The 21,464-nt window shown below is 38.2% G+C and overlaps 4 protein-coding genes across 4 annotated transcripts; all 4 read left to right on the top strand.

Annotated features, from left to right (window-relative positions):
- The first annotated feature begins 1,743 nt into the window (after positions 1–1,743).
- Positions 1,744–4,940, top strand: LOC140762095 (receptor-like serine/threonine-protein kinase SD1-8). The gene is made up of 7 exons (XM_073099714.1): positions 1,744–3,087; positions 3,158–3,292; positions 3,371–3,525; positions 3,610–3,820; positions 3,918–4,155; positions 4,235–4,391; positions 4,484–4,940. Exons 1-7 carry the CDS (start codon positions 1,794–1,796, stop codon positions 4,775–4,777), a joined length of 2,484 nt encoding a protein of 827 aa, XP_072955815.1. The 5' UTR covers positions 1,744–1,793; the 3' UTR covers positions 4,778–4,940.
- Positions 4,941–7,153: 2,213 nt separating this feature from the next.
- Positions 7,154–13,381, top strand: LOC140762264 (glutamate receptor 3.4-like). The gene is made up of 6 exons (XM_073099960.1): positions 7,154–7,892; positions 8,307–9,652; positions 9,888–10,165; positions 11,816–11,847; positions 11,937–12,343; positions 12,435–13,381. Exons 1-6 carry the CDS (start codon positions 7,505–7,507, stop codon positions 12,891–12,893), a joined length of 2,910 nt encoding a protein of 969 aa, XP_072956061.1. The 5' UTR covers positions 7,154–7,504; the 3' UTR covers positions 12,894–13,381.
- Positions 13,382–14,558: 1,177 nt separating this feature from the next.
- On the top strand, positions 14,559–17,077 carry LOC140763051 (uncharacterized). The gene is made up of 2 exons (XM_073101081.1): positions 14,559–15,073; positions 16,633–17,077. The coding sequence occupies exons 1-2, from the start codon at positions 14,750–14,752 to the stop codon at positions 16,810–16,812; spliced, it is 504 nt and encodes a 167-aa protein (XP_072957182.1). The 5' UTR covers positions 14,559–14,749; the 3' UTR covers positions 16,813–17,077.
- Positions 17,078–19,263: 2,186 nt separating this feature from the next.
- On the top strand, positions 19,264–21,464 carry LOC140763147 (large ribosomal subunit protein eL42). Its single transcript, XM_073101212.1, has 4 exons — positions 19,264–19,421; positions 20,455–20,634; positions 21,035–21,109; positions 21,207–21,464. Exons 1-4 carry the CDS (start codon positions 19,419–19,421, stop codon positions 21,264–21,266), a joined length of 318 nt encoding a protein of 105 aa, XP_072957313.1. The 5' UTR covers positions 19,264–19,418; the 3' UTR covers positions 21,267–21,464.

Here is a 21,464-nt window from a genome sequence, read left to right as displayed (position 1 = left end):
GGAGCAGAGGAATTTGATCTTCCTTTATTTGACTTTGAGTATTATACAAGCTGCCACCAACAACTTCTTGGTAGACAACGAGCCTCATTAATTCCTTTATTACATGGTCAACTAAGGAAGGGAGAATATTCACATAGTTATGAAAAGACTCAAAAACTTCAGCTCACGCAGCGATGAGTTCTAATGTTAATCGCAAAGCTTCATAATAATTTTAATTTCTTTCAAAAAAAATAAAGAAAGAAACCTTCATTTAAAAATAATATTTTAATACTAACATACTTTAAAGTTAAATTGTCAAAATACATCTTGGTCTATTAACATGACATATCATCCGTTTTCCTCTAAAATTAACATATATTTTTTTTTTATATTTTACATATTATATTAAAAATAATTATTATACTTTTAGCCTAACTAATATCTAAACATTCAATATTTTTTAGACTAATTTAAAGTTATCTAAAATGAGATTAATAAATGATTCTAGCTAGTCGCGTTCAAAGACTTCGGCTTGAACCGTAGTATGTCATGACTTCTTAAGATGAATTTAGACAACTTCTCAAAAGTGACAAGCGGCATCTTTAGACAATTGGATCTAAACATTTAATGGCCATTCACTTATACATTAGATTTTCGTTTTAAACCTAAGAATACGAGTGACTTCTGGAACAGGAATTTATGTTAATATATAAATATAAAAGAAAAGGTAAAGTTATTAAATTCGTACATAGTTTATAGGATAATTGTGGATCTGCCAACTTCTATGCCTCGTAAACAATTGTAAGCCCATAATATTCTATTTTTATTTACTTTTAAATGAAATTGGTAATATTAAGAACTTCTGAAATTTAAAAAAAAAATTAGCCTTATATGCAAGCTTAAGGCTTGGAAGCTCGTAATTATGTTGATTTCTTTCAACATATATCAACATTTTTAAAAGTCATATAGTCAAAAGGACATTTAGTCTATTAATATAGAATATCATCAATTTTTCTCTAAAATTAATTTTCTTTAACTTTTAAATTAACCTAAATCGTAACATTCTAGACTAATTTAAGTTACGTAAAAAGACTATAATATTATTCTAGCTAATGATGCTCATGGCTTAGATTCAAACTAACATAAAGTCTTAGAATAGTTAGTAAGAATTCTAGTCATTGCCCGCTGTGGAACTTATGCAAAAGGAAACAAAACAGCAGGTCAAACAACGTCACTCTTATCGTCAAGAGGGGCCTAAGATTCTAAGACTAAATTCTACAAATAAAAGTCAAAGAGAAGTTTAATAAAATAATTAATTTTAGAACTACTAATTTATATACTTTATTTTCAATATATTGGTAATGTTTTGTTTTAATTATTGAATCTTAAAATTTTTCGGACCTTTATATTGAAATTAGTATATCTATTAGTAAAATCAAGAACTCTGAGTGTAGAGAAATTTAGATAGATAAATTATTTTATTATTTATTAATTATGATTAGATATGAAACTAACTTGGTTTGCAATAATAATATTGTTTACTTTTTTTAATTAATTTAAATATAATCATTTGTTTTTATGTGAGAGAATAAATAAAATTTTATAATTTTGCCCTTTCCCGAAAATCGTGGGCTCCGTCGTTGATGCATACCGTTAGCTTCTGACCACCGGCACTGATGGAAAGCGTTGGCTTGTGGCCGAAGTTGCTCAGAGTCGTTCTGTTTGATTCCAGGCAAATTAAGACCTACCCTGCATTAATTCTTCGGCCATTACTTAGTTTTGCTCTTTCTAATTGAAAGAAAGCATTAGGAACAATGCGAGCACTCATAGCAGCTCCGTTTCTTCTCTACTTTATTATCCCAGCTCTCTGCTCTCTTGCCACTGGTGCTGACACTCTAATCCCAAACCGACCCCTCACCGACGCAGAAACTCTCATCTCGGCCGACGACAGCTTTGCCTTAGGCTTCTTTAGCCCTATCAACTCGACGAACCGCTACGTCGGCATATGGTACCACAAAGTGGTCACAGGCCAGACGGTGGTGTGGGTCGCGAACCGGCAAAACCCGATCGCTGATACCACTGGGAGCTTGTCGATCACCGCAGGCGGTGATCTTGTCATCTACGACAAGAATTCGACGATCATCTGGTCCTCTAACTCGTCGGTCCTGGGCCTAACTGGCGCGGTGGCGCAGATCTTGGACAACGGAAATTTCGTTGTACGAGAAGCTGCTAGCTATAACACGGATGCCGCCAACGTTGCATGGCAGAGTTTCGATCACCCGACGGACACCTTTCTCCCCGGCATGAAAATCGGCGAGAACCTCACGAGCGGCCTCAAGATCAAATACCAGTCATGGACTAGCGTAAGCGACCCAGCGCCGGGCAACTGTATCTTGGGTTTAGACTTGCACGGCGATCCTCAGTTATTCTTGTCTTCGCTGATGGGTCATATCTGGCGCGGCGGGCCGTGGAATGGGATAAGATTCAGCGGCACTCCGGAGATGAATTCCAACAATATCTTGGCCGGCTTCGGTTTCACCAACACGAACAACTCAGTCTTCAACATCTTCGAAGAAGGCAAATCCTCCGCTATCGGTAGGCTGACGGTCCTTCAGTCCGTCTTCAAATTTTTCGTGTGGTCAGAAGAGAGCAAGACGTGGGTCACCTACGTGTACAGTCCCAGGGATTCCTGCGACAATATATCGACTTGCGGGCCTTTCGCGCTCTGCGACCTCAATATTGACACGGTGACTTGTAGCTGCATGCAAGGCTTCCAGCCAAAATCACTGAATGATTGGGCTTTGAGGGACTTTTCTGGTGGATGTGTGAGAAAGACGAAGCTTGATTGCACGAATGGGACCGACGGGTTCGCGTTGGTGAGCTCGGTGAAGCTGCCGGACACGTCGAGCTCGACGGTGGACGTGAGCTTGAGCTTGGAGGAGTGCAAGGCTTTGTGCTTGAAGAATTGTTCGTGCACTGGCTATGCAACTGCAAATATTAGTGGGAGCGGTAGTGGATGCATACTGTGGACGTCAAACCTCACTGACCTCAGGAAGTACACTTCTAATGGGCAGGATCTCTACCTGCGATTAGCCGCAGCAGATCTAGGTACTTTTTCATGTGTATTAAACTAATCGTTCCAATTAGTTAGGTACTAAGAAAATTATCGATGTTTCAGGATCATCTTCACATAATTCTCACAAGAAAATCATTGCCGGGATCTTGGTGGGTTCAACTGCAGGAGCTCTGCTTCTTGCTATGGTGGTATATTGTGCTTGGACGAAAAAGGGGAAGAATCATAAGAAAAAGCAAGGTACAATTAATTAGTCGAACATCGACTCCTATTTATTTGATCTAATAAACCTTTTAGTTTACTCAGCTTCCAAGATAGATACCATCTCATTTCTCAGGGAATCGATCGACAGCAGAGAGGGAGTAGAAAATTTTGATCTTCCTTTATTTGACTTTAGTATTATAGAAGCCGCCACCAACGACTTCTCGGTAGACAACAAGCTTGGAGAGGGTGGATTTGGCCCAGTTTACAAGGTCATTAAGTCCTTTGTTTAGCATCATAAAGATTCATATATGAAGTAAGACAAATTGTAAATAGTTGTGTGCTAGTGATTACAGGGTCAACTAAGGGAGGGAGAATACATAGCTGTGAAAAGACTCTCAAAAACTTCAGCTCAAGGCAGCAATGAGTTCAAGAATGAGGTCGTGTTAATCGCAAAGCTTCAGCATAGGAACCTCGTTCGACTTCTAGGTTGCTGTATCCAAAGAGAGGAAAGGATGCTCGTTTATGAGTACATGCCTAACAAAAGTTTGGATGTATTATTGTTTGGTTAGTTAATGTTCTAGTACCTTTTCTTTTATATATCATATGCTAATTTAATTAGATTAAATGATGACTAACTACCATTAAACTCTTAATCGATCAGATAAATCTAAAGGTCCACCTTTAGATTGGCGTATTCGCTACAACATCATATTCGGGATTGCTCGAGGTCTTCTCTATCTCCATCAAGATTCTAGTATCAGAATCATTCACAGGGATCTCAAAGCTAGCAACATTCTTTTGGACAAAGATATGAATCCAAAAATTTCAGATTTTGGCTTGGCGAGAATTTTTGCAGAAGAAGAGACAATGGTGAACACAAATAGAATAGTCGGCACATAGTAAGCATGTTTTCTCAAAATCTAATCTTATCTACGTATTATGCGAATAACTACTAACACGAATAAATAAATAAAACAGTGGATATATGTCTCCTGAGTATGCCATGGGTGGCATCTTCTCTGTGAAATCTGACGTATTTAGCTTTGGAGTGCTGATTCTTGAAATCATAAGTGGCAAGAGGAACAAAGTGGTCATAAATTCCAGCTCCAAATTCCAAGAAAACCTTCTATGGCATGTAATGTGTTTGTAACAATTACTTGGTTGCTCTTGCCTTGCCTTTTATTCATTTCATTTTGTTCCTTTTCAACTATTCCATGTTTGTTTCAGGCATGGAGCTTATGGAAAGAAGGCAACGACGTGCAACTACTAGATGAGTCAATGAATAGCTCATTTTCTTTGGACGAAGCCTTATGTTGTATAAAGGTAGGGTTGTTGTGTGTTCAACAACACCCAGAGGACAGGCCAACAATGAGTTCTGTTGTAGTAATGCTGGGAGGTGAAAATTCTTCCTTACCTGATCCTAGACAACCAGGTTTTGTTGCAATGAGAAGCCCCTCTGTGTCTAATTCATTATCGAGCAAGCAAGATGTCGTGTCTATCACAATCTTGGAAGCCAGATAAAGATTTGTGGATCTAATAATTAGAACTAGACAAAGTTTGTATTTTTCTTCTTCTTCTTCTTCTTCTTTTTTTTCCTTTTGTTATCTTATACTACCTCACGCGGTATTGTGGTGGTGGCCTTTGGCAATTGAGACTGTAATGCCAATTTCTTACTTAATTTATAAACAAGATAACATCTTAGATATTAGTTTTTTTAACTTCTAATATCTATTTAACGCACTTGTCTTTCTGTAAGGCGTTCCACTACTAATTATCATCAAAGGGGTCGTAGTGAAAGATCTCCTTTTTTTCTACGGAGATAACTCCTGGAGCAAGCCGACGTGGCAATATAGAAATCTCAAATGAATGAATCAGGTGCTGTGGTTAGGAAAAGCGACGGCCCACTTGGTTAAGCGTATACAAATGCAAGCTGCTAATATAAGCATGCGACTTTAACATAATCCGACAGTCAAAAAGTACAGTATCTTGTAATTTAGGGGAGAATTTCTAATCAATAATACAACTTATATGGAAACCGACACAAAAAAGGACAAACAGACCGAAGAACAAAGGAGCGGCTAACAGCCACGACCAAAATGGGGGAGGAGTAAGACTAATGATGAGATATCTGTATTGACTTTGAATTAAAAGAGATTGAACGAAGGAAATGGAATTGACAACAATAAGGAGGAGGAGGAGGGACGAACGATGATAACGAACAAAATGGAGATGGAGGCAGAGGGCAGAGCGAATAATAATAGGAGAAGAAACGGACGACGATGAGACATACGACAATGAAGGAGAAAAAAGAAGAAGAAGAAGAAGAAGAAGAAGAAGAAGAAGAAAACACTTTAGAGTGGATCGGGAGGGAGGGAGGGAGGGAGGGAGAAGATCTCCCCTTTCCAAAACAGGGAAAATATTAATCTTGATGTGTATAAATCACGTGCGTGAATGCGATTTAAAACTACGTCAATCTGATAACCCGCTGACGCAAAATTTTAAATTAAAAAAAGAAGAAGAAATTAAGCGGAGGGCAAGGAGTCCGCATCAGTCATCACTCAACACACCCATGACCATGAGGCCACGACCGTATCGCTTGTGGGCCCCGGTCCAAATTAATTGTTACTTACCCGAACATTAGTAGAGTTTTTACCGAAATGGACTGTCTGAAATGTAATTTATACTGCCGACAAAACTTATTATCAAAAAAGGGTTAAATTAACTACAGCAGTACTAAGAATACTAAACTATTTGGTGTTTTATCTTTCTTTAGACAATTTAGTTAATGATCTCTTTAGTGTTAAAAGCACGTAAAACACTGAGTTTGTTTAAAAAAACTCCTTCTATAAGACGAACAGCCCTATGGCTTGCTTGGGCTTTTGGTTTTATTACGCACTTATATTTGTGCAGAGTACGAGAGAACACGTGAAGAATCACATCACTCTTTTTTCTTTATGTAGGCTAGATCACATAAATCACATGAGAAGTTCTGCGATCCATCAGTTTGGTGTGCCACCTGTAGAAGATGATAAAGTTAAACAACTTTTCAGCGTTTCATTACTGTAAAATGCGAGCAGTATGAATTAGTGTTTTCTATTTAAAAAAAAATGCTCGTCGACGCTTCTAGGGTTTTAAAAACCCCAGTATTTCAAACTAGACATCTTTTCTTTAATGTTTAATCCTAATACTTAAATGTCAAACGTTCGGCTGCTTTATCGGGAATAATAAAATATTTAACTAATAAGCATTTTTAGTAGCGCTATATTTAAACTAACCTAATTTAATTTATTTTTATAAATTAAATTTTAAACTGTGCTATTTTTGTCAAACACTCTAAATTAGTGCACCTACTTTCCAAAAGCACAACTAGCATAACTTTTTAGATCGTCTGGAATCAGACGACCTTAAAGACTCATAGAGAGCTTTAGTCAATATTAGTGACGTGGTTATCCTACAATGTGTAACACGAATTCCTCTATTATCAAACAGTAACTATGTCTTTGCTTACCACCTCTTTTTAACATAATGGCATCGAGAAATTAAAACTCATCATCTTAGTTGATGACTTTTTCCATTTGAAGCTTTCTGCTCCTAATCCATATCAGATTTTTTTTTTCAATATTAATTACTGGCACTGTTTCTGATAGAGATAGCAAGTCCCATACGATGCTCATTTAGGTGGCGTTTGGTTAGAGAACCGTGCAGTGATTTATGACCATGACAACGAAAATTGGTATATGTGCAAAGGAAAGCATCTTTTTAGTTATGACTCCCACAATCTGCACGACAAAAATGAACGTGCCACAAAGGCTTGAAGACGAGTGACAAAGAAGATTGTGAGATAAGAATCCAACTTATATATATATATATATATATAATAATAATTTCAAGGAAAGGTTCTTTGCTTTGCTTCAGTGCCAGGCTTATATGGAAGAAATACCTTGACTGTTTTAGAAATCTGACATCATTACTTGGGGGAAGACGAGAGATTATTCTGTCTGTCTGCACATGATGTGAACAGCGGCCTTTTCTACAACTATTTTATAGTCTACCTTTGTTTCCACTTGTATAATCGTTTGTCCATCTTCTCTGGGCGATCCCAGTCCATTAAGTAAATTGTACCCTCTTTGTAGGTAGATTACAATTTCATGCCTTATCATGTCCACCTATTTTTAACTACTATATTGAGCATGTGGTAGATGTCAAACCATAGTTGCGGCTCTTGTTATCCCTCTTTTGGTTTCATGGATGCTTTGTGAGTTTTTTAATTCCCATATTGGTTGTAAAACTTCGAAGACCCATGGGGCTTTTTGGCTAAGATTTGGAGAAGCGGAAGTTGGATTCGCTCCCTTCTTAGAGATGGGTTGTGTTCCTCTTCTTCTATCTCTGTGTTTCTCCGTTCTTGTGGTGTCGGCGGTGGCCGCAAACAGTAGTACAGCTGTCGGCCCTTCGCGGCCGGCCGTGGTAAACGTTGGGGCTTTGTTTACCTTCGGTTCGACTATTGGGAGGGTGGCGAAGACCGCCATCGAGTTGGCCGTGGCGGATGTTAACGGCGATTCGAGCATTCTTCCCGGGACTCGGCTTAATATGGTCATGCAGGACACCAATTGCAGTGGCTTTCTTGGAATCGTAGAAGGTATGATGATGCTTTTGTTGGGTGATGTAGCTTGGAGATTCCTACTCTTTCTATGTTTGTAAAATTGTCTCTGATAATTTAGGCCTGCGGGGGACTCATCCTGTTTTTTGTTCTGATTAATATCAGCTTATAACTACGTAAACGGCTCATTTAGTACAATATTACTTTGGTTTGGATGTTATTATTTATTCCAAAAAAAGCTATTGTGTCTAGTTTTGGTCGATTTCTGTTTGAACCTTCAGAATGAAGAAACTGGTATCTTGCTTTCTTGGAACAAAAGTTTTAACTAGTTTTGGATGCATCTTTGTCAGAACATAGTGGTCTGCTGCAGTTGGTGTTTCTTCTATATTCTTGAGTATTTGATGTAATTGGAGCTTGAATGAGTTTAACAAGGAAACTTCTTCACTTGTGCAGCGTTACAGCTGATGGAAAATGATATTGTTGCTATCTTAGGTCCACAATCATCGGGAATTGGTCATGTCATCTCTCATGTTGTTAACGAACTCCACGTTCCACTTCTTTCATTCGCAGCCACTGATCCTACCCTTGCTTCTCTTCAATACCCTTACTTTGTTCGAACTACCCAAAGTGATTATTTTCAGATGAATGCAATAGCTGATATTATTACTAACTATGGTTGGAGAGAGGTTATTGCGATCTTTGTAGATGATGATTATGGGAGAGGTGGGATTACTGCTTTAGGTGATGCTCTTGCAAACAGGCGCTCTAAGATATCCTACAAAGCTGCCATTCCTCCAAACGCTGGCAAAAGTGCAATCAATGACGTGCTGGTAGAAGTGAACCTAATGGAATCTCGAGTATATGTTGTTCATGTGAATCCCGACTCTGGTCTTACTGTATTCTCTGTAGCAAAATCTCTTGGAATGATGGGGAGCGGTTATGTTTGGATAGCGACAGATTGGCTTGCTTCCGTTTTAGATTCATCTGAACCTGCCAGTCCTGCCATAATGGACCTTATTCAAGGGGTCATTGCTCTCCGCCAACATACCGCAGATTCTAATACCACAAGGTCATTTATGTCTAGATGGAATGACATGGTTCGGAATGGGAATGCCAGTTCAAGATTGAACACTTATGGGTTGTATGCGTATGATTCAGTTTGGTTAGTTGCCCGTGCTATTGACCAATTCCTGAATGAGGGACAGACAATTTCTTTCTCTGGCGATTCTAGATTGCATGATGCAAATGGAAGTACCCTGCACTTATCTTCCCTTAGGTTCTTTGATGGGGGAGAGAAATTACTACAGAAATTGCTGCTCACAAATTTCACTGGTCTGACTGGCCAAGTTCAATTTAGTTTGGACAGGAATTTAGTCCATCCAGCCTATGAAATCCTTAATATTGGTGGTACAGGTTCCCGGAGGATAGGGTATTGGTCGAATTATTCTGATCTCTCAGCTGTTGCTCCTGAGGTCTTTTATGGAAAGCCTCGGAAAACTTCCAACAGTAGCCAACAGCTTTATAGTCTCATCTGGCCTGGAGAAACCACAACAAAGCCACGTGGTTGGGTATTTCCAAACAATGGAAAGTCTCTAAGGATTGGAGTTCCTTATCGAACAAGTTATAAGAACTTTGTAACAAAAGATAATGGTCCTGATGGTGTAAAGGGATATTGCATTGATGTATTTAAAGCTGCGATTAGCTTATTGCCGTATGCTGTTCCATGTGAATTTATTCTTTTTGGAGATGGTTCTCAGAATCCCAGCTACAATGACCTAGTCCAAAAGGTTGCTGATAATGTGAGTACTGTACCTCTAGTCAAATTACTTCTGCAGTTTCTAGTCAATAACTTTTCTTTAGCTTTAAAAGATGATGGCCCTTCCGCTAGTACTTATGCATCTTTTATGGATCTCTTTCTTGCTTGATCAGCACTTGCAACTTCTATGGGCAATTTTTTTCTTCTAATCTTTTTACCTGAAGAAAGATGGAACTTGTAAGTAAAATTTTTACTGACATATGTGTTTTCTTCTTTAGTACTTTGATGCAGCTGTAGGTGACATATCCATTGTGACTAACAGAACAAGGATTGTAGATTTTACACAGCCCTACATTGAATCAGGCCTTGTCATTGTTGCTCCTGTAAAAGAGAGAGACTCAAATGCTTGGGCTTTCATGAAACCATTCACAATACAAATGTGGTGTGTCACAGGGGCTTTCTTTCTTTTTGTTGGTGCAGTTATCTGGATTCTTGAACATCGTACTAATACAGAATTTCGTGGATCTCCAAGGCAACAATTTGTAACTATATGCTGGTGAGTATCACCAACAAATATCTTTTCGTTTTTTTGTCAGCGTTTGATTGGAAAACATCAATACCTTTTTAAAGATTACATAGGTAAGTAATGAGTTAAATGGGAAGTTATCAAGGTTGGTTACTGGAGGCCCTACCTGCAATAGAAAGAGTGCAATTTTGTGAAACACAGCTGGTTGGTTTGGAAAGTGCAATATGAGGCTTATTCACAAATTTTTCCTTTTTATTGAGAAACAAATAGGACCTTAGAATGATGGTGGATATCCTGTCTTTGGTAAGATCTATGGATCCTAGTTTTACAATTTACATGGTTAGCTCTTTTTTAGGTGAACGTTACCTTTCAGTTTGGTGACTTTTTGTTTGATTGTATATGCTAATACTCTTTTATGTTTTAACTATTCAGTCCAAGTTGGACAGACAACTAATTTCCGATATCAACGAGAGGATCTTTAATAGCTTCCACTAGAAAATTAAGATCATACTATACTAGGTAAACCTATGGTTGAATATAGTGAAAAAATTAAAAAAACTAAACATTTTCTAGACGAAGAACAATACTGACTGTACACTCTACAAATTAAAGGATTAGAATGGAATACACAGAAACAACATAAATTCAACATGGATCTTATCAATCAAGAGTAAAAAAACAAACTATGTATCTCTTCTATGAGGTAAAAATCAAGCACAATAAAAATTGGTGGTTACAAAAACACTTAGAAATCGATTATTATTATCCACAATTGCCTCATGTGCTTGTTTGACTCCCCTTCAATATATTGCCTCATGTGTTTGGTTCCCAATCTTGTTGACCCTTAAAGTTGTAGCTCAGCTTATGTGACCATTGAGGCAATCTCCAATCTCTTCTTTAATCTTGGTCTAAAAGAGCATGTAATGAATCTAACATCTTCAAGCTTCTAGCACCAATTTCTTCTCTCAAATGTAGCTCCTTTCTAACCCAAGTAGGTGCTTTCTCATCTTTTCAAGTTGTCCTTTATATCCTTAGAAAATCTCCAAAAAAATCTAATTTGGTCCGATGAGTAAAGACTTAACAAATCCGTTTAAACTGGATATTGGGTGTTCGAACAGATTGATGTTCCGACTGTATTGCATTCCAACAGACTTCAAACGTTGGAAAGAAATTCCTCTCTGAAAAATTCCATTTGAACGGGTATCCAATGTTTGAAGTCTTTATATTGCCGTTCAAACGAGTTTCCCACATTAAATGCAGTGAGCTCTTTGAAAAACTCTGTTTAAATGTCTTTTCTATGTTGGATACAATGCTCTCTAGAAGAGCAACTTGCCTTTTGCCGATACATTTCTTCAAACCATATGTATCATGTTTGAACGGGCTTCCAACCCTTTTGAAAATCAAACTCCGTAGGAAGAACCTATTCGAACGGAATGATCCTGTTTGAACCAGAAAATTTCTTTGCCTCCAAAATGTGTTTTTGGTCTTTACAATAAAATCTAAAGAGCTACAGCTCCTAGGATTTTTTTATCACAAATTTGATAATTATAAGTGCTAAGATATAGCCATTTTGCTAGATTCTGGTGGCTATATCAAAATTTCCTTAACCTTTCAGTGTTTGTGTTGTGCCCTTGGTCAAATATGAAGGAATTCATTTCAAGTTGCTGTCTATCTTTGCAGGTTCAGTTTCTCGACAATGTTCTTTGCACACAGTAAGTAATTGCTACTGTTATATCTGAACGATTTTTTCTTTGATAGTTGGAACTGAACACTCTTTTGTTACATTTTGGGTTTGTCATAGGAGAGAACACTGTGAGCACTCTTGGACGATTTGTTCTTATCATATGGCTTTTTGTGGTTTTAATTATCAATTCAAGCTACACTGCAAGCTTGACATCAATCCTCACAGTTCAGCAGCTGTCATCAGGAATTGGAGGGCTGGACAGCCTGATCTCTAGCTCTGACCGTATTGGTTATCAGGTTGGTTCATTTGCAAAAAACTACCTGATGGAGGAGCTCAATGTTGCTGAATCAAGATTGGTGTCTCTGAATACTCCAGAAGCTTATGCAAAAGCTCTAGACCTTGGGCCAAAAAATGGCGGTGTAGCTGCCGTAGTAGATGAGCTTCCGTACATTGAGCTTTTCTTATCCAATTACTGCAAGTTTGAGACTGTGGGTCAGGAGTTCACAAAAAGTGGATGGGGGTTTGTAAGTATCCATTTTCCCTGATTATTTGTTCAAACATCTACACCATTCTAATTCAGCATGGCCTAAGAAGTTGGTGATTACTCTGTAACAGGCCTTTCCAAGAGACTCTCCACTGGCCATGGACTTGTCAACAGCCATCCTGACACTGTCAGAGAATGGTGATCTCCAAAAGATCCATGACAAGTGGTTAACACGGACAGGGTGCATTTCACAAGACAGTGCAATTGATTCAAACCGCTTAAGCCTTGGAAGCTTCTGGGGACTCTTCCTAATTTGTGGTCTTGCATGTCTGATTGCTCTTATCATCTTTTTCCTAAGGGTACTCTGTCAATTTAACAAGTATTATAGTCAAAATGAAGATGAGTGCCCTGATCCTGAGAGAAGTGTAAAACCTCCGATGAGGTCGACAAGCATCAGGGAATTAATCTCTTTTGTCGATAGGAGGGAAGAAGAGATTAAGAATGCCATCAAGAGAAAGTCAAGTGATAAACAACGTCAAATAGACCGCTCGTTCCACTCATCAAATGGACAATCCATGTCACCGGCATAGCGAGTTGATTTTATCTGGTATAATGGATGAACTTGGTGGGACTATGTGGATACTTGCCTTGCAGTTTAGCGAGATTTTTCCACATCACCAAGAAAAAAAACTGCATGCCAGTATTGCAGTCTTCTCCTGTTTAGCTTTTCATTTTGAAGGGTGAAAGCCTGACCCTGAAGAGGATAAGCTGTAAGTTTTCAAAGCTAGATATCTGGAGATTACTTGGTTACTTAACTTTGAACAGTAATTTCACACGTTTGACAAAATCTGATAAAAGAGTTGTATAACATGGGTAGGAAATGTTGAGCTTCTGTGACATATAAAATGCAGTTGCAGAAATGTTAATATTCATTATTACATTATTTTCTTGAATAACAATAAGCTTGTTGTACATATTTTTCGTTTGTGTACACACTCATTTGGCTGTATGAGGCTTTACTGCAATCAGAGAAGTCCATGTTCACAGTTGGTTATAAAGAAAAAAGTTATTTGTTCTACATGGTTATCAAGTTTTATGATCTTGTCAATTACGTTGGCCCGTCTCATATTGTTTGGAAACAGCTTGAATGATTATATTCTGTAATGCACACCTGTGCATTTATTATATTCAGTTCCAAATTTTGTCCGAGATTATTTACTCTTCTAATAAATGAGTCTAAACATAAGTCAAGATTTGAGCTCAGAATATAAATATATATGCTTGAATTTAATAGTGGAAAATTGATTATTAGTTAATAGGTACCCTAACTATTAGATCTTTAGTTTCTATAAATTTATTAGTTTAACTCTAGCTAGTTGAGCTGAGTTATTAATAAGTTTGACTTATCTTGTTGAGTCAAACAAGTTGAATATGAGTTGGCTCGAATTCTTCTCAATCTGAGCTAGGAATTCCTTTGCTTTCAGCTTGGCCTCGTATTCTCGGCTTGCTGAGGCCCCCTCTTGCTACTGCAGCATAACTCTTTATTATTATTTTTTTCCTTTTCTTTTAAGAGATGTGAAGATTGAAGGTTAGACTTGGTTAAAATGTATCATCGTATATTACGATTTTTTTAGAGCCAAATGGGTCAGGTGCAGTTTAACACCACATGCCCACCTGAACTCACTACGGCTGGGAATGGCAGTCAACGCTAATTCGCACAATCAAAATGTAACAAGAGTTATGAGGTTTCCCGTTGCTAATACTGCTCGGAGCAAAATTAACTTAGTTGTACCCTTTTATCTTTATTTATTTATTTATTTTGAATTTGAACTTAAAAAAAAATAATTTACCCAAATCCTTGATTATGTTACAAAACATAATAAAAATCCTAAGAGATAAGATTTATCGCATATCAATAATAATATATTAAAAATAAATTATAAAAAAGGCTAAACATAAAACTTTTGACGTAAAAAGTACTTCAAACTGGATAAAAGAATTATAGATCTAAACTATGATCGAAATCACTTATTAAAATTTATAACAGTTAACAAGAAATTTATAAATTATTTATTAATTTCTATAATTTAATTTGTATTAATTTTGTTCACCGGACCCTATCGCAGATTTATTTTGATTCTGATGTAGACATGTAGAATTGAGGATGATTTATGTATATTATATTTTGAAGTATAATTTATAACGTAACTATCTTTTATCTTCACTGTTTGAGATTATTTTTTAACCATGACTTGGCAACTATTGGCACGGTTGCCCAGTGGATGATTGCAGGAAATTCCCCCGACCTAAGTGTTGGCGATCACTACTCCCTCTCCTCACTTCCATGTTCCATCCCATCGATCTCGCTTCCACAAATTGAAAGCTCTCTCAGTTTCCGGATCCTGTCGAAGCTTTATTGTCGAGCTTTATTGTCAATTTAGGTGATATGGGACTAATTTCCGGCCTCGTCGACGCCGTTGTGGTGCTGTTCTCGGCGGTCCTGGCCGTCGTGGCTCCGTTAATCGACGCACAAATCTGCCTTCCCCTGTCTCTCTATCCGGCGCCGCTTTTGGAGCTGAACAAGTGGTACGCCCAACAGTTCGGCGACTACTTGGTGGCCGAGAAACCCCACTTCTTCGTTGGTCTCACCTGGGTTGAGATCGTCTTCCTGTGGCCTCTCTCCATCGCTAATGTCTATGGGATCCTCGCGCGGCGCCCCTGGGCGGCGACCACCTCGCTCATGGCTGGTGTTATCTCAGCCACCTCGTTGGTAAGTGCCCAGATGACAAATAATAGAAAATACTGGGAAAATTCGTAGCTTTTGGTTTGTTTTCATGGCGTCTGTCAAAAAGTTGGAAGCTTGGAGGTTATTTGATGGTTGACTTGTTTGGTTGTGCGTTTTCGATGTTTTATGGTTTTACTCTTTTACGTGAGCTTTAATATAGTTCTTGTGGTCGTCATGACCTGGTCTCCGCAGCCACTTTGATGGAGAAACAGAAAAGAAAGGAAAAGTGAAAACAAAATAAAATTATCTATATAGATTTTGGTTTATTTTGATGGCATTTGTTGGAAATTGTAATTATCTTGATTGTTTGTGTACTTATCGGTGGCAAATCGAAGAAATATTGATTTCTTCTGTGAAGCATGCTGCAATGCTTCTCTTGACACATTACCAGTATGTGGATTGCATAGTTATCGAATTTTGTTTCTATCTATTATGCTTCTTGAAATTAAAGTTGGCATCTTTGAGGTTTAGATGATGGTTGATTATTGATTGCAGTGGTCGTTTATGAGAGTTCTGTAGTTTGAGTCCTTTCAATTATTTTTCTTGTCAGATTTGCAACTTTTCTCTACTGTGTAGTTAACAATCTGACTGATGTTGCTTGATCTTATAATAGGCATTTTATATTTCACATCCTCTATGTAGATCTGATCTATCCATGTTTTCTGGATGCATTCGTGGTTGATGATTCATCATCTTCTTCTTTTCTTAATTACGTAAAAGTATGGATCTCTTTCTGGTTTGATTGATTTGGTATTGTCTCAGTTTGGCTATGAGAATAATTATCTGAAAGGCATATCAATCTGGAAAGAATCATAAGATCCTGTTCTCAATTTTGAGGGATATTTATTAACGAAGGGATTGACTCAGCAATAGTGATGATAGGAGACAATTAGAACCATAAGATCCTGTTGTAAAGAATACCTCTAATCTTAAAGTTTTATAAAAGGTCACGGTTGATCCAGAGAGAAAATTTTCTGTGATGGTGAGTTTCATCATTCTTGTATCTTAAGCTTGGTCATAGTTTTCTACTCCCATTCCTCTGCAATGCTTGCAGCCAAAATGACTAAAGTCATAACTCATCAGTTGGAAATGAAAATTTAGACATTATTATGTGTTCACGTGTATTTTGGTTCACTCAACTGCGTGGCGCTATTGGCATAAAGGTTGTCAATTGGGTAAAATGATGTAGTAACAGTGATAGATATCAGCAGATATGTTCAATAAAGCTATGAAGTGCAGGTCAAACTATGGTGCAAATGACGATAACGGTGAGTTATTATATTTGTGAGTCATCACAATAGAATATGGTTCTGATCCAAACATTTGGTTGTGATACATTCTATAGTAAAATCTTTTGTCAAATGGTTTCAGAACATATTTTGGTTAAACTTAATGGCTTAGTGAATTAAGGAATCAGGTTTTAACATAGAGGACATTAATATTAGGCAAAATAAGTTTCTAAGCCTTAATCTCATTCAAAGCAAAATACTATTTCTTTCTTTCGTCCTTCCTGCTTTCCTTATTGTTGCTATCTGTCATTTCAGGCTGCTATACTGGCAGATCTTCTAGGTTCAGGGAGAGCATCAGACAATCTTCTGCAAATGTATTACCCTTTCATGGTTTTCTCTATCTTAGCAATTCTGCGAGGACTCTTCAGTCGGCCGCGACGTGCTACTGCTGGTTCTGCGTCTCATGGACCTTCTGCTCGGAAGAAGAGGGTGTAATCAACCACCTTTTGTTTTTCTAATTTCCTAGAAACTGAGCTTTGTCCGTCGACAGCTGGCTGATATAGTGAAGTATCTTCACATTTTGGCAGACAACCTTAACATGCATGAATGTTACCTTTGGAACATCTATCATTGAGACTAATTTTTCACCTTTCTCTGTTGCTTTAACTTTCAACTTTGCTGATGATTGGCAAACTAAATTTGATGAACTATTATGATGCTTAAATTTGTAGGGTGTTACTGACTGGAAGATTTTTCCTAACACTGTTTCAGACGTTGGTGCTAAATTTACTTATTCATGCTAAATCATATATCTGTAACTCATAAGAGTCAGAAATCAAATTAGTGGTGGATGAATTTCGGCTTATGAATGAATCATCTGTCTTAGGCTGGGGTGATATGCAGAGTCCTCTTCTCCTATATCATGTCCTACAGTTCTTCCCTTTGTTGCTTAATAATTTGGTTAATTAGATTCTTCAATCATATTCTTATTTAGTTGGCAGTAAGACTGTTAAATTCAATTAAGTTTATAACCATCATTAATGCAAAGTATTCGGGTGACAGACCTTGTGGTCTAGCCTCATGTCCTAATAAATGGACAGTTGCATTAGGTTTGTTGACAGCTAAAACATAAACATAAGGCAGTTGCAACATTTAAAGCCGTCGGAGACTGCTGATCTGAGCAAGATAATATCAGGTGCAATGTAGTGCGTTGAAATTTCGAAATGTTTATCAAACGATTGAAGATCTTGCTTGCCTTTTTAATTTGGTCCTAAATATGAAATTAATTCCATGGAACTTACAACATCGCGATTGTTTGAAATGCCAATACGCTGCACGGTTTTGTAGGTATAGAAGGTAGTGGGAGTCTTCAATCGTTAAGAAACCTCTCTATGGCATTAGCCCCTTCAATATGAACAGCAGCCAATGTATTGGCATAAGGGAACACCCAAGTAACAAATCTAAATCCATCCTCCTGATGAATGACTTCCCATGTCGAGGTCGGAAGATGGCAAGCCACCAGCTCATCGGTCGGCTTGCCGCCAATGAACACAACCCTTCTGACAGGGTCGTAAGCCAATGGAACAGGATAAAACGTCTCAAGCTCCTCGTTGCATGCTTCACCTTCCACAACCCACGTCTCCCTTCCTTCCAACCTCCACAGCAAGATCTTGCACCCGAAGATCGCAAGGAGGTGAACCAGTCCTCCATGTCCGACCACAGCCGTCGATCTCCAACTCCCTTTCGAACATACCGAGGGTAACGCCGCCGTCCAACAGCTGTCGGTCGCAATCTCATACCCCGCCATGCAATCTAGCTCATTCAACCAACATACTGCTCCTCCCCCTGTGCTCGCAAGTATGTATCGGTTCTTCGACCATTCCAAAAAAGAACCGCCCTTTGATCTGAATTCGAACGCCGACGACTCTTTCCATGATCGCGTCTCTGACGAGAAAACATGGAAGATTCTATTACAATGATAATTGTTATCTGTATGTCCAATGGAGACATAAACAAGCTTGTAGTGTGGAGTCTCCGCCGGGTTGCATACGATCACCGCGCCGTGGAGCCTGCGATTCAGGCGATATCGGACGAGGTCGGTGACCGCAGTCCACTGCGACGTGACAGGGTTGCCGAGATACAAGACGTCGTCGTAAAGGCCGGGCCGGGTTTGGCGAAGTAGACACACAAGTCCATTATTGGATGCCAAGAGCTTGAAAGGGTGATTAAAGAGTCTTGGTATCACGTCTGGAATGTTGTCAGAATTGGTATTGATAGGAATGCAACGTTGCGAATTCGTCACCGAGAATAAAGATTTGAAGAAGAGGCCGGCGAAGGGTTGTGCTGATTTGGAGTGAAAGCGAGCGAAGGAGGAGCCAGAGATTAGAGCCTGCCAGGCTCTACACACTGCTTTGAATCGTAGCACCGATTTAGTGGGGAGGAGAGAAAGGATTAGGAGGATGGCGTCGGCGTTGAGGCGATTTCTCGCTTCTGATCGTGGCATTTGTGGGCAATTTGGGTGAATAGCGGTGAGGTCTTCTACTACAGTTCTATGATTGGTTTGGCGTTGACTTTCCCTATGCATTGAGCAGGCACGGAAGAAATTGGCATCGGGATAGGTTACTTAGGTGTCTATGAAAAGAAGCGTTGACTTCATAATTTATCCTTGGAAGTGGAGTTCCCGGTTGACTTAAAAACTATATTATTACGTTACTTTGGTAGGATATTATCCATTCAATCCACCTTTGGCACGTCATTGTATACAGATGATAGATTTGAATTTTGTTTGTATTTATTGTTTAATTTAGCCCTCTTAAAAATATTATTCAGTGAAATATTGAGTCTCATTGATCGAAGAACAGCCCGGCCTAACATAGTAACATATTTGGGTCATGACTTTGGGACACGGCCCAACCTATAACTGATGCACTCGATATCTATCCGTATTTCGATCAAAAGTTAAGGGCAAATTGGGAAACTCAATTTCCCTATAAATATGCCGAGCTCTTCCATCTCCAATTCACCCAGTTAGGGTTTTCTCGGCGGCTTGCAGAGCGGAAGGCAGAAACATCGAACTCGTAGCGCTAACCCTAGCTATAACCATGGTAAGGCGAACTTCCACCTGTCTATAATATCTCATTTTTAACGAAATTGATACATGGTGGAGTTGTATGATTGGATTGTGCGCTCTGTTTGTTGTTTGTTGAGTATCTCAATGGTTGTCTATAATGTCTTATGAAATTCATTGTTTTGTACTTCTTTGACCCTTCTATGCTCGTTCTATGCATAGTGGTAGTTACTGATATAATTTTGACCTTTTTATGTAGATCAGGATCTTTATTTACTTTGGCTTTCTACACGCGTTTTGTTACCACCGTCCATATTCCCAGTTTTCAGTGCATGAAGACCTGCCAATTAGTGTGGTGTTTGATTGCATATTCCTCCACTTTAGATTACATTCCATAAAAAAGACCCAGTGATTGAAGCATGACACAGGCCTCGAGGTTGTGCAATGCTTTTAGTGAGTATTAGGGGTCGACATTCAACTGCTGAAGTTACAATTCCTTTAGTTAGGTATTAAGGGTATATAAATCATTTAGACTAATGTGTATTGACTTTACATAATTAGGTTGTGATTATATAAATTTATTAGCTCCTCTTAACCATGAACACTTTTTCTACGACGAATACCACCATCAAATGCACACTGTCCATTAGTCTATATTGACTTCTTGTTATGTCTGTTTGACCTTGTAAGATTCAGAAATTAATGTCAAGTTTTTTTTAATCTGCGCTGTGTTGTAGTTTTTCTTTGCAACCACTTGGTCCATTGGATAGGACCGTTCTTGTTAGGAGAACATTGATTATTGTAAGGTAGCCTCAGTCATGGCACAACTTGATGGGTGAAAGTATAAGAAGAAGGGTAGACGATTGCTTGAGAAATCTAGGAGGATAGATGCTTGACATACTGCTCTCCATTTTGACTGTATTTTGATATGCCACTAGAATGTGGTGCTCGCAATTTCTGTGCTATTATTACGTTATTAACTGCTGACTATTTATCTGCAAACTTGATTTTTCTTCTCATTGTTTGTTCAATTTCATATAGATGATGTACTCTTTTATTTCTTTTGGTAGGTGAATGTTCCAAAGACAAAGAAGACGTATTGCAAGAACAAAGAATGCAGGAAGCACACTGTCCACAAGGTTACCCAGTATAAGAAAGGCAAAGATAGCCTTTCTGCTCAAGGGAAGCGTCGTTATGACAGAAAGCAGTCAGGGTATGGCGGACAGACAAAGCCTGTTTTTCACAAGAAGGTATTACTGATTGTTAATATACTGTAAGAATGCATGTTTTTAGTGTGGCAGCTAGATGTAAAGCTCTTGTTCAGTACATCAGTGGACTTATAAAGTTTGTATTTAGACAGAGATGTCATTTTGATTGATTAATCATCACCAAATAATTTTGCTTTGCCATATGCGTAGCTTTGATATTTTCTTTCCTTTCTTTCTTTTTTGACCAAAAGGCCAAAGCAGTGTTTCGTTGAAACTTAATTATCTCACTCGCCTTACCAAGTGAAGTGAGCATATAATTTGGTGCAATGTCTTGATATACTGCATATGGATATTTTTATCTATACACAGATTATCAGTTTATTGGTGATTAGGTGAATTTGTGGATGTATACTCATGTAGTAATGAAACTTCTACATGCCAGGCAAAAACAACCAAAAAGATTGTGTTGAAGCTGCAATGTCAGAGCTGCAAGCATTTCTCGCAGCACCCAATTAAGGTACAAGTTTTTATATTAGTCTATGATCATCTTACTATCTCTTTGGGCTTTTTATTTGTTTATGAAGTAATATTTAATTTTGAATTCATTTATGCAGAGATGCAAACATTTTGAGATTGGTGGAGACAAGAAAGGAAAGGGCACGTCGCTCTTTTAATTTGCTCTAGTTGCCAGTTAATCTTCTCCATTTCCTTGCTTGTTGTATGAAAATGCTATGAATAGCTCCTTTAGAGAGGAAATGTTCTTGAAATTTTGAATTCACCTGCTTTCAGTTTTCAATGTAGTGGGTATTGGCACGGATCAATTTAGTCTGCTCAATTGGTTGCGTTTTTTATGTATGCTTTATTATCTGCAA

This window comes from Typha angustifolia, chromosome 7 (genome assembly GCF_048772165.1).
Source record: "Typha angustifolia cultivar Huaian chromosome 7, ASM4877216v1, whole genome shotgun sequence".
NCBI classification, from domain to species: domain Eukaryota; kingdom Viridiplantae; phylum Streptophyta; class Magnoliopsida; order Poales; family Typhaceae; genus Typha; species Typha angustifolia.
The sequence above is the reverse complement of the archived record's forward strand: the minus strand, read 5'-3'. Positions and strand labels throughout refer to the sequence as shown.